At 51.4% G+C, this 12,912-nt stretch overlaps 1 protein-coding gene across 4 annotated transcripts in view; it reads right to left on the bottom strand.

Moving 5' to 3' along the window:
• Window positions 1–12,912, bottom strand: part of CD82 (CD82 molecule) — a 34,810-nt gene that overhangs the window by 18,328 nt on the left and 3,570 nt on the right. For 2 of the 4 annotated variants that reach the window (XM_080593375.1, XM_080593377.1), the window contains exon 2: window positions 1,215–1,296. In XM_080593375.1, coding sequence (XP_080449501.1) covers window positions 1,215–1,277 — 63 coding nt within the window. In that variant the 5' untranslated portion in view covers window positions 1,278–1,296. Of the gene's footprint in view, window positions 1–1,214; window positions 1,297–7,533; window positions 7,632–8,062; window positions 8,242–12,912 lie in introns of those variants that run through there. The other 2 variants (XM_080593376.1, XM_080593378.1) reach the window with 2 other exon arrangements.

Genomic DNA, 12,912 nt, shown 5'->3' on the forward strand with positions numbered 1-12,912 from the left:
GGCTGATCTATGAGCCGTCTGAGTCCTGGTACTGTGCCTGTCACTTCACAAAGCAGGCCAAACCATCTGAAAGATCTAGTGTTACTCTAAGCCTTTTCCCCTCCCCACCACCCCATCACCGCTCTGAGCACCCAGACCATCAGCCCTCAGTAGGTAACTTCTCTTAAAATGGAAGCAGCACGCGAGAGGAAAAAGCCAGCAGAGAAAGCCAAGAGAAACAGATCCAGATGTGCCTTCAGCCCATGCTCCAGTGCCTGTAGCACAGCACAGGCGTGCAGGAAGGGTGAGTGAGGCTGTGTTCAGGGACGGACCAGAAAGCAGTGCTCACCTTACCATGCTTGATTTACCGCCCTGCCCGGCCCTTCCTTCCCCTTAGGTGCTACGCAGAGGGTAAAACATCAGACAGGCTATTTTCTTGCTGATACGTGGAAAGCTGAAGCCATGCCCTTCCCCAGAACCCCACCGCACTTTGGGAGGGCAGCACCAGCAGTGCCACCACTGGCCCCACACAGATTCACTGTTCACATGACACACAGAGTACCTAAACTTCACAATAGGATGCACGTGAGAACGTGTGCCTTCCTAGACCCAATCTGATCCAAAAAGGAGCTCAGACTGGATCGCCTTTTGCTGAGCCTCACACCTGAGAATAACTGCATGCAGTGGGCTGCTGTGCTTCTCCAGCCATGCCTGCCCCCATCTCCCCTACCACCCAGTTCCGTTTCAAATAGGGGACTTGGACTAATTCACCTTGTTAAAAATCAGAACTGGCCTTTGGGACTCAAACAAAATTAGAGTTGCTCTTTGAAGCCCTGTCTGGCCTATTTAGGAGAGCACTGCTGTTACGCAGCGGGTTTTGTAGCTTTGCTGCTCAGGGGCAGCTCAGCTGCTGCTGCAGATGTGGCAGAGAAAGAAGTTACAACTACTCTCCTGCCAGAAAAAGCCAGTAGCTCTGGTTTTCCCTTCCCACTGCAGGAAGTGAGCTGTCCGCACTGGTGACAGCAGGTGGGTACTGGGAGCAGAGCTACTCAACACGCCTCGGAGTCGCCCAGCAGCTCTGATGTCCCCCAGCTTCAGGGGTTCCCTCCCTTCTCCCAAAAGCTCTGGCTCTGTTATTTAGCCAACACACTGGGCCAACATCCAGAAAAAACACCTTTCCAGCTAATTTTAGTTCAGGCCTTTCCACCTCCTCTGCAGACACCCACAATACTTACAAGGAACAGGAGGTTGAAGAGAAAGAGGAAGTACTTGGTGACTTTCAGGCAGCCGGACCCCATCTTCTTTCACTTACAGGATCTAAAGGGAAAGCAGAAAGACACCCAGCTGTTAGTGTGAAGTCCCCCAGGCAGTTTGAACGACACCTTCACCCCAGGCAGAGCTCGGGATCTCTCGGCAGGACTCGGAACAAGCGTGTAAGAAGCGTGTGCTCGACAGAAGACCACCTGAGTTGCCTTTTCAGAGCAGCACAACAGACAACACAGTCATTAAAATACAAACTGCTGTTGTTGCCAAAATCTCCTAGAGAGTGACAGAGAGCTATCAGAAGTTCTAGAAGGAACTTGATCACAAATACACTAATTCCATCAGTACTTTGGATGGACTTCTCGTTTACAGCATCAACCAACCGTAGCTACCAGCCCTCACGGAGAAAAGTGATGCACTTACCTGAAGAAACAGCTGACATGGCCAGCTCTCTCCCCGCAAAAAGCTCATCTCTTTGTGACCCCTGATCAGCTGAGGCAACAGTGAAGAGTGAGGCCACGGGGTCAATTTAAAAGCATTAAAATCAAGGTTTGTGCACACAACTCAACGCCTGATGGCTTAGCAACCCTTGAGGACCAGCAAGCCTGCTCCACAGTTGCATCCTGCCACTTCTGCTGCAAGATCCAGACAGGCGAAGTTTCAACAGGTCCCTGTTTCCAAAACCAGCCTCCCAAGTGCGAAGCAGTACGAGAGCTGTGCTGAGGTGGGATGCTGGCCTCCCCGTGGGGAAGCAGCACAGCTGACACATGGGGACAGGCAGGGGTATGTCCCCAGGGTCAGCCATGGAGTTCCTTAAAATTTGCCCTGTCAAGCTCCTTGCTTCGCACAGCCCACGGTGCCTTAAGAAGCAACACCCACAGGCAGCGCAGGACTAGGCTGGGGGCACCAGCCCGGTCTGGGAGGAACCAGCCCCGCGGAAAGCAAGGTCAGCAGGGCTTCCTGCCACCAGCCGGGGTGTACTGAGGGTCACTGGAGCACCGCACGTTCTTTTGTTTCAATCAAAGGCTTTTGCTTAATCTTATTAAAAATTTAGGTTAATTCTGGAGCTAAACTGATGTGCAGGCCTTGTTGCAACTGGCTAGTGTTCCCACCAAGCAATGGTCACCCTCCAACTACCAGGAGGGAGAGCCTGAGCTCTGTGCTTGGAGACAACTCTGCTGCTCAGACTTCAAGGGATGCCACAGCTAGAAGTCGCACTAAGCCCATAGCTGCACAGCACTTAACAAGACACCACTGCGTTTTTGGGTCATTTTCCCACCTCAATCTCAGCCAGCTGTGCCACAGGCTAATCTTAAAAAAAATCTCATCTGTATAGTGACTGTCACGTGAAAGGAGCCCCAACTGCACAACCTGGCTAGCACCATCTCCATCACCTTCTATTCCATTACCTCCTCAGGTCAGAATGCTGCAATCCATAGAGCCAAAAGTAGGTCCTTCAAATAAACCAGGGAAAAATCCTACAGCAGTTTCTGGTCCATACGTACACCAGATACCAAACACACTCCATTCCCATCTCCGGTACCCCAGGTGGGGCCATCTGCTGGTTCTGTTCCAGCATGAGATGAACTGCACTGCAGTTGCACCACTACCAACCTCTGAAAAGTGAGTAAAGACACTCTATTAGTAGATTTTCACCCTTGGTTAACGGCAGCAAGTTTATTAAATAAGCCTCACTTAAGTTAGTGCACCCTCCTGCCACAAATAACCTGCCAGCTTACCATCAGATAAAAGCCATAACCCAAGGAGCACGATGCCCTTTGAAGGTATCTCAGAAAAGAGCAAATATTTGAGCAGGGACAGCACGAACATTGCTTCCTCCAGCCTGTGTTCCCCTCCTTCCCTCTGCAGGAGGAGGAATGGTTTCTCAGGCCATGAATCCTGGCAGGGACCAACACTTGAGACTGTAGTTGGAGAGGATATGCAAGGCAAGTTTCCCCTTCCAGCTGGCTTATTTTCTGGCTTCACCATGAACACTTCTCTTAATAGTATCTCAAACTGGAGCCTGGCAATCCAACCAGAACATTTAGGCAGCCAGGTCCCTAGGCGATGATGAATGTCTGTTGTGGGGGATGCAAGAGTTTTTCGTCTCCTCAACCCAGCCACAAAATAAGCTAGACGGCTCCTGCACGAGCCATCGGCCTTCTTTCCATAAGATGTCCCATCCTAGGTACAATCCTTATTTCCAAGCTGGAGGAGCAATTCCCAGCAGTTGTATATTTGCTTCCTAGAACTGAGTAGCCACGTGCTGTTTCTTACTCGGCCCCGTGCTATTCTGATTAGTCAGGAAAACAGATTTCCAGAACTATTAGGATCATTACAATAGTTATCTAAGATAATTACATTGTCATACGAGTTGAAAAGAGCTGCTGGGGAAGAAGCCGTGCCTGAGGTGACAGAGTAAAAGATTTGCTTTCAAGGCTCATCTACTCCCAGCTATTTGTGTAAGGCACGCTAGCTTTAATATTTTATTAAAAACCCAAAAACCAAATGTGCATTGCAGCATTATGCACCACTCTCGCCACAGGGAGATATACCTCTTTCATAGCTTCTGGCCATAAAGAAATAATTCAAATGACAGTTCAAGCCAGAAGCAAAACAGGTTTTTAGTTTTTTTTTTTTTCTCTGAGCTTTCAGCATACCTCAAGGTTCCACATACCGAAATATTACATATTTCAATTCTTCTGTTATCCTTAAAAAAAAGTCTAAAAAAAAAAAAGCTGTCCGTGCACTATGGCAGTCAGAGCTGACCATTCACCTCTTGAAGTTGGATAACTTTTGAGCCTTAACATCCTGCAGAAAGGCGTGCAAAGGTTTAATGTACAACGTCTGCAACTTTTTAATTCAATTGTTTGTCCACGGTCGTTTGTTTCCTTCTTTTCCTCTCCACCCCAACTGCTTTAACCATTTGAATTTGTACATGCTTTCACTACATCCTTTCTTTACTAAGCGGTCCCACCCAGGCTTTTCAACAATCCTGCTGACACGCCTCCAACTTTCCATGTCATTCTCTAGACTGACGGCAGCTCTGCAGAGGATTTCATAACAGACCATACGGTCAACTTACACAGTGGCGTTTCTCTCGGTGCCTCGTGCCCCATCCTGTAAAGGTATTCAGGACTGCTTATGCCCGTCTAGCTGCTCACCATTTTGAGGCACTACTGCAGTAAAATCCTGATTGCTGACATGACCTGGTTCGCTTTGGCGTAGCCGAATCCTAGGTCTGTCTTAGCCAGGCTCCAGCCCCAGGACGTGGAGGGAGGGCTAACAGCAGCAGGGAGGCATTAGGGGACCCAGGCCCCTGGGGTTTCCCACAGGCGGGGCACAAGACGAGCCTGAACAGGCTAAGCAGCACCGAGAGATGGCATCCTGCCACCTCGCCACCTCCAGCTCTCAGGCCTGTCATCCTCCCAGCGAGAACGATGACAGCGAAGCTGGTACGTGGAGCACGAAATCCAGGATACGTGAGGAGGGGCAGGCAGGCTCCGGCTTTGCCAGCAGCTGCACAGGCGTGCCACCAGGGCTCGGGGAGCAGCTCCTTCTGTGAGAGGAGCCCCCAGAGCGGCGCCCCCAGCCCCTTTCTCTCAGGAAGCGGCCGTGGCGAGCAGCACCCACGACCATGCGGCCAGGCAGGAGGGAGCGAGCATGCGGATGTTATAACCACATTAGTCGAGGCGCAGAGAGGCTGAGCTGCTCCAACTGCAGCTCTGCTGTCGTGAACTAGATCCTGCGCAGCCTCTACCTAGCCGGCGCCGCGTGCGTGGTGCCCGCTGAAGTCTGCGATACTTGGCTGGGGGCAGCGCGGTACGTGCCTGCGCCATGCGGCCCTGCCGTGAGAGCACAGCTCCCGTCTGCGGCACCACCCTCGCTCCTCAGCGCGGGTCGCTTCCTGAGGAGTTCTGGCACCTCAGACACCTCAGCCGCCAAGTTACCGCGCAGCACAAACACGGGGCTCATTTACCAGAGTAGCGAAAGAGGAGACAAGCGGGAACAACCCTAACGCAAGCCAGAGTAGATGAGCTTGTGGAAATCACCTCAGCACATTTGCAAACAAGTCCAAAGTTCCCGCAGGCTCTCAGAGAGCACATTCAGCCCCGACACGCCAAGCCGGGCAGAAGAGGGCTCACGTTTGAATGCACGTGCCTGGCCTGGAAGGTGCTGGTCCCTCTCCCCTCGCATCTCTCCCTTAAGAGAAGGGAATGACCACAAAGAAATTGCAGGTTGTTTCTTTGCACCTCAGCCAGCTGCTCCCCCACTACCACCCCTCAGGCTCTAACCACCCCAGGGGACACAAAACGAAGGCAGGACCCATAGGATATGCTGCTACCAGCTTTTACCAGGTTAGGAGGGAGGTCAAAATCTTTTTGCAGGATTCCCTACCCCAGAAACCAGCTCAGTGGCCTACCAGGGGACAGAAGATGGCCGGGATCAGGAGCTGCTCACAACACGGCTGCCCCTGCTCCCAGGGGACCTGGAGACGGGCACCCCTGGGGGCCAGGATCTGCCACGGCAGGGGAGGAGACAGCCCACCCGCCGCTGGATTTTGAGCCCTCGCCCCACTGATCCCAGCTGCTGGGAACGTTTGTCTAGCCACGAAGGTAAGGAATGAGCTCTTGGCAGTCAGAAGGGCTCCTGGTCACTGGCAGGAGAGCCCTGACAGCTTCACACAACAGACGGGTTAATGAACAATGAGTTGCTAAGCCTCTCAGTAACCAGGTACAACATTGCCCCGAGGGCACGGTTCCGGTAACATACAAAGAATATACAATGGAGTTCATCTCGTTGACATTAAAACTCAAAGGTCTTGGACTTTTAGCACACCTGGGAAGTACAGCTTGTCTCCCGTGAGCAAATAACTGCTGAGCCAATAAAATATCCGGGTCTGAATTCAATGAACTTTTCTTCAGGCTCACTGAGATAATACCAGCAGTGTAGTGACCTTGAAAGCGTAAACATGATCATGTTCACAGTGCAGATTTTCCAAGCGGTGTCTCTTCTTGAGTTCCAGCAGAAAGGTTTGAGGGAGAAGCTGGACTCTAAAAATTACGGCTGCTAATTAAGGTTGCCACCTCAAACAGGCCTCTTTTGTGGGTGCAGATCTATGCACGTGGTAATGTCACCGTGTCAGCTACAGTTTCTAATAAAAGCATCAGGGCAAAGCAAAAAAACTGTATTTCTGAGTAATACAAGCTTTGGAAACAGGAGGGGGAAAAAAGTTATGCGGAAGAAACTCTGTCATTACATCTACTCTAGAGCTAGTTGCTTCTGAAGTGGAAACGATTGCCTTTAAAGCTAGAGGAAATTGTGATGAGGGCTCAGCACGGGGAGATAGCAGCGTAGCTGTATCAGCCTGTAACTGCTGCAGCCAGCAGACTTTGATCTCGCTAGCGCTCGCCAAGCAGGGTGTCACCGTACCTGCCTCACAACACGAGCAAGACCTTTGCACGTCGTCAGAGGCTCAGGCATGCACGCAGTCCTTGCATGCTTGCTAACCCCAGAGTAAGAGGGGGACAGACTGGAGCAAGAAGAGTTGGCAATGTCACTCAAAGACCAGATTTCTCAGGAATCAACTTTTATCAACTTACACTGCTGAACTAGATTTTTCCCCCAGTGTACCAGATAAGACACGAAGCTTTTTCTGCTTCATTTCTGGAGTTACTACACTGTTATGTTCAATAATCTGACAGTATCATCCTGTGAGATCCTAGATTAGAAAGCACCCTCAGGACTGTCAATAATCACGAAGGTTTTTCAGCACGTTTTGCAACAGCAAACACATTGTGCATTTTGGAAAACGGAAATACGTATTTTAGAAATACATTTCTGATGCATGAGAGGAAGTGATTAGATATTTATAAACTACTGTCACATACTAAAAAGAAACCAACCCACATTTTGGTATCAAAGAGCAAAGCAGGTTTTAGAAGCACCCATTTACATCTCTGCATGTTTGCAAGGGATGCAGTCAGATTTTAAGGACATCTGGACTTCGCACTTCCGTTTGAAAGCCAACATTTAAGTACGTCTTCAGTCCCTACAACTTGGAAATGGGGAAAGTTCTTTGCTATTTTCAGTCTATACAGTCATGCTCACACAGCATGACAATATTTGCAGGACACTCCATTTCTCCAATTTAAGCAAATCTTTCCATTCAGCAAGACCAAAGATACTGGTCTGCCAAAAAAAGGGGAAAAAACGTACAACCTATCCCAGAACTCTTTTGGTTCTTCCCCTGCCAACCCCCCCTCAAAAAAAAAACAACACAAAACTTACCAGAAATAGCAGACAGTAGAAAAAGCCAAAAGTAGTTCAGTGGAATTTTTTTTCTTTTTTTTTTTGCTTCCTGCTTACTGCGTACCAGATTGTTGTTTGTACAGCAAGCACTGCAGGTAGAGGCCAGGAGGAGGTCTCCACAGTGACTACAAACAGCACGCAGCACAGTGAAAAAACAGGCATTTCAGGAAACTGGTCGGGCAGCTCCGTCACTCGACCATGCCGGCTTTTTAATGGCTCCAGAAGAGAAGTCAGTTCAGCTTTGTTCTCTCACTGGGAGCTGTTATGCTGTAAACTCGCCCTCTGCAGCAGACGCCACAGGCAGTGCCCCCAGCACTGCCGTGCCCCACGGCCTCCCCGTGGAGGAACAAAGCCCACGAGTCCACCAGCGGGGCCGGTGGGCCCAGGGACCACCAAGCACCTGCTGTTGGTATCAGACCTGGAAACCCCCGTGTAAGTATGGACACGGGACAGGCTCCCAAGCCTCTCTCCTCGTGCAAGCAGCTCCTCAGAGGCCAGCAGGACTCACCTGAGAGGTTGCACAACGGCTCCCAACACCACTTGGCTTGGAGATACCTTCTTGAGACCCGGCAGCCTTTCCTGCCTGCCCAGATCACTCAGGCTCCGTGGCACAAGCACTTCTGTGGGTGAGGAGAAAGCCTTCATGTGAGCTTTTCTCCAGCTTAAGAGAGAGATTCCCTGAGTCTGCGGTTAAGAGCCAGGTAGTAAAACTGATTTTTATCTTTGCCTCCTCCTACCATAAGATGCAAGAGGTCAAAGTCAAGGACTTTTACTGTTAAGTTCCCTTTCTAAACAAACTGGTTCTCAGTCACTTCCATTTTCTCAGATGTTAGGGCAGATAACTAGAGGGTGTTTAAATTCAGCACGCCCGTGCCAAACATATTTCTAAAAAGCTACAGGCATCTGCCTCAACTGGGAAATGAGGTCTCCTATCCTCTGGGGTTCCTTCCAGGAATTAGTGAGGCTGTAGTAAAGGTGTGGAGGGAGAGGCTTTACTTTAGAGATAGGAAGTTTTTGCCAGCTGCACAGCTTGTCTAGAAGGGAAGACAAAACCCTCCCTAGCTCCCCACCGGCTGCATCCATCTCCGCAGACCGGCGGAGGGGGCAGAGCAGAGCCAGGGCACCGGCACCCCGACGGGAAGGAAGCTAACCCTAGCTGTGCTCGTCCACCGCCCTTCCCAGCAATAGCAGGGTTTCCAAGAGTTCAGTCCTCAGCTGGAGCCAGAGGCCGCTGGAAGCCAAGCACCAGACATCTCCTGCCCAGGGGAACGTAGGAGGACGAGCACTCCCTCGTGCTTCCCTGGCCGGAGCGTCGGGAGGAACGCGGACGCCCTGCCAGGTTAACCGAGCGCTCTCCAGAGCGTGCAGGTCCCACGCTGCTGGGCACAACCAGCTCTCCAGGGGGCTGCAGATCTCCTGGCACCAGCAGTCTCCCCCGAGGGCCCATCCACGTGATCTTGCAGTGGCAGAAAGGAAGAACAACAACAAATAAACCACGGCAGAGCAAACAGGAGAGTCCTCTGGCTTGTTATTCTGAATGATTTGTGGAGCTTTAGACTTAAGTCAGCTTTCTCCAACGAGGATGAGACAGGCTATTAGTCTAATCATATCACATGCTTTGCATCAGATCCTCTGCTGACAACAAGGCGCTGATCCCAAGAACCCGCAGCGTTAACCCTTCACCCCACAGACCACGCAGAGCTGGAGGACTACGGCAGGTCCAGCACGGCTGGGAAGCGGCACAAGTCCTGCTGGCACAGAAGTGCCTCAGCCCACAAAGGGCTGCACCTTCTGGCTCGTGCCCAGAAACAAGCTCCTTGCTATCTGTGATCTCAGGAACCTGAGACAATTGTTTTTGACAAATACACCATCTGCTAAGTGCAGCACCCTCCCCGTTTACCAGCCGCCTGCATGCCTACAGCTGCTCAACCTCCCTGCTCTCATGCTAGGATATTGAGGACATTGGCACCGTTACGCATGAACGTCGCGCAGAAGACCGTAGCTGGACGTCTGTAACAACCATTCCTCCTCAGCAGGGCCTGAGGATGGCTGGGGCTGCCCGCCGGATGCCCTGGCATCCCTGTCAGGCTGCCCCGAAGCCGCATTGACACGGACCCAGACCTACACCCCACGGAGCAGTGCTGTCACAGCTGGAGGAGGACAAACATTTCGCAACATCCTGAGTTTCAGGCCGCAGACACTGCTTGACACTACCAGCGGGCACGAATGAAAAGGGAAAGGCAGTACTATTAAAAAAGCTCACGCTGGAGAGACCCTTCTTGTCTCAAGCAGACCTTCCTTCCGAAACAAGGGTTCAGAGAGGGTAAAGGGCAAGAAGAGCCCTGAAGTACGAGAGTTTAGAGCACAGATGTTTTGAGTTGTTCCCTTCTAATAAAAAATATCCACCTGCAACCACATTCCACCCCCCCTCCAAGATCCCTGTTTCAGGTTTGTAACTGGCAGCACCCGGCCACAACAGCCAAACCACTCGCTGATCCGATTGCTCTGAGGATGCTGCTCAGAAGCGATTTCTTGCGGGTCCCAGCAGGAGCTCCTGCAGTCTCCAAAACGTACTGCAGCGCTGCCTAGCACTTCTCCCCTCCACCTTTGCAGATTTGTCTCCTCGCTCCAAGCCCTTCCTACAGGAGGAATAAACTGGAACAGAAAGAAGCATTTCGCAGCAAAGGGCAGCACTGGAAGAGGTTACATTTACAGAGGCTGCAGCAGAGCAGCTTCATTCCTAGCCTAAGCCTTTCATGAGGTGAAATGCCACAACAAGCAGCATGTTTGGAGCAGCAGCAGACACAGACTGCCTCTGGACGAGGCTCGACCAGCTGGAAGAGAGGCTCCAAGGCTTTCAGTTTCACTCGGACGGAGGTGGCCCTGGAAGCAGTGGCAGAGGGCACTGCACACAAGGGTGCACACAGGTGCCTTGCTCCCTGGCTTAGTGCTGGGTTACCAGGCAGGCGGTCACGGCAGGCTTATCTGGAGCCACGTGAGAACATTACTCAGTTTCAGACCTGCCGCCTGCAGTTAGGATCACTCCTCCACCGAACACCAAGCAGGAGAAAAAAAGATAAAAACCAATCCACTCTCCGAAGCACTGCATGCATAGGCTATGGACAGGGCTGCCTCAAGCCAAGAGGAGCAGACATATGGGATAAGTTCCCCAGGAATTTGGCAGTTAAAATAGACAGCAAGGCTTCGAGAGCTGGGCCTGTTCTGGGAAAAGGAGGGGCCTCCCTGCTGTCCTGGGGGATTTACGCACGGTGCTCTGCTTGCAGCAGCCTGGAACACGGGCTGGGCTGAACCAGAACCAGGGGAGGCTGGGTGGCCTCTAGTGCTTGCTAGAAAGGGTCTTCTTCTCTAAATTTAGAGCATAAGTATTTTGGAAGACTATTTGATGGAACAAAGCTAGAAGAGATGGAAAATAACAGTTTGGAAGTATTTTTTTTTTTTAAAAAGAATGAATTTTCATCCAGAATAACCAGTGAATTCACAAGCATCAACTAAGTCTCAATGCAGAGATAAATGATCCCACTTTTGAGGGAGGAAAAAAGCAAGGCTCTTTTTTTGTCTTTAATCAGCAAACTACGATTCAGGCTAACATTACTTTTTAATAGAGCTGAAGACAGTTATTTATTTATAATATTTTTTTTCTGTCCCACCATTTTGCATTCTTTCCCCCGCAGCCCACTCCCTGAAGGCAAACATCTCCACTTCACGTTAATTCTGCAATATTTATCAAGCCAACCTTAGTAACAACACCAAGTTACAACAAGTGGTCTCCTCCGTAGCCAGGAGGAAAATGACCCACTGCAGGATGCAGCCCACGCAGATGGAGCTCTCCAGCGAGATGCTGGGCAAGCACATGGTCACCTCTCTGCAGGCTCTTTCTCCTGACAGCAAACACCCCGTGGCAAAAGTCCTCTCTTTTCTGAGCAAACATGGAGCAACTGTTTAGATTCCCATGCGACAACACCGGGTGCACAGCATCGAGTTGTATATAGTCTGCTAGGTCTTGCTCGTAGCCGCCAGCTGGGCTGGATGGGAAGCTTCCCATCTCTCTGGAACTGACATGAAGCAGGAACTGACTGCTTTACAACACGATCGAGTGTAAACCACTGCCGTGACAACCCAGGCTAGCCTCCCCTGGAGGCTCCGAAGCTGCGACACGACGGGCTGGGAATGAATGCAGCAACGATCAGCCTCAGAAACCACAAACAGAACCGCGGTATCAAAGGAGCTTTTGAGGTCTCGGGCATTAAAGCCGCTTGCCTTTCCTCGAAATAGCCCTCCCTTGAAATAGCCTCTTGTGCCAAGGCAGCAGCCAGTTTGATGCCACTTCGAACATACAGAAATCCCCAGGTACTTTCGGCAGCAGCGTTTCAGTCCCCCCAGCTCCGCTCCAGGAAGCTGTGAGTCAAAGCACCTCGCCCCGGGGAGCACTGCGCGAGAGGAAGCTCTGACGTGCCGGGTCCCTAGGGCAGGCAGGAGCGGACCCCTCTCCTCTTCCTCTTCTCGGCAGCGGCTCTGGGAAGCCCCAGCTCCTAGAGAGGAGCAGCAAAGCCTTGCAGGAGCATCATCACCTTGCTTCACGTGCTCCACCACCAGGGCTTCTCCTCAGCACCACGGTCTGCAGGCAGCTGCTGGTTTGGCGAGCTGTTCTGCACAGCAGCTTCTGAGCAGACATCTTCTCTAATTAAAAGAGCTTCCTGAGGGAATACACGGATTTACCGCACAAATCGGAGGGCTCTTTAGTTATTCCGCGTGCGGTATCTCTGCAAAGCCTGCATTAGAAAGGAGCCTGAATGCAAAGAGCTCAGCAGCTTCTCCAGCTGCTGGGAAGGTACCTCAAAGGCAGTCCCTTTTTGTCTGGTTGGTTTTTCCCAGAGAGACTTCAGAAATGAGCATAATCAGAATTACTGCCTGCCCTTTGAGCATGGTGTAGACGCTGTAAAGCATTTGCTGTCTCTGCTTGGTCAGTGCAAAACTCAAGGCAACAGCAGGGGGGAACTGAGCTGTGCTGGCCTGCCCCGTTCCTCAGCCTGTCAGTATTCTGGATCCATGCTTCTGTACAAAGAGGGGCCTAGCTCAGCGATCAAAGCCAACAGAAAGGGACTGAGAGGACAGGAGACAGCCTGCTCAGTAAATCACGCTGGGAAGCTGAGGCTGCTCCAGCACAGCCGCTCACGACTGACTCACTGCCAGTGACCCAGTCCACGCCGACACATGACCAGCTCCACGGCACTTAGGATGCCCCGGTTGCGCCACACTGCCAGCACGAAACAAGCCTCAGACCCGATGGGAAGTTATACCCACAGCATCAGGGACGGCGTCCTGCCAGGCACAGGCATC

The sequence above is a fragment of the Anser brachyrhynchus genome (assembly GCF_964034855.1).
Source record: "Anser brachyrhynchus genome assembly, chromosome: 5".
In the NCBI taxonomy this organism is placed as follows: domain Eukaryota; kingdom Metazoa; phylum Chordata; class Aves; order Anseriformes; family Anatidae; genus Anser; species Anser brachyrhynchus.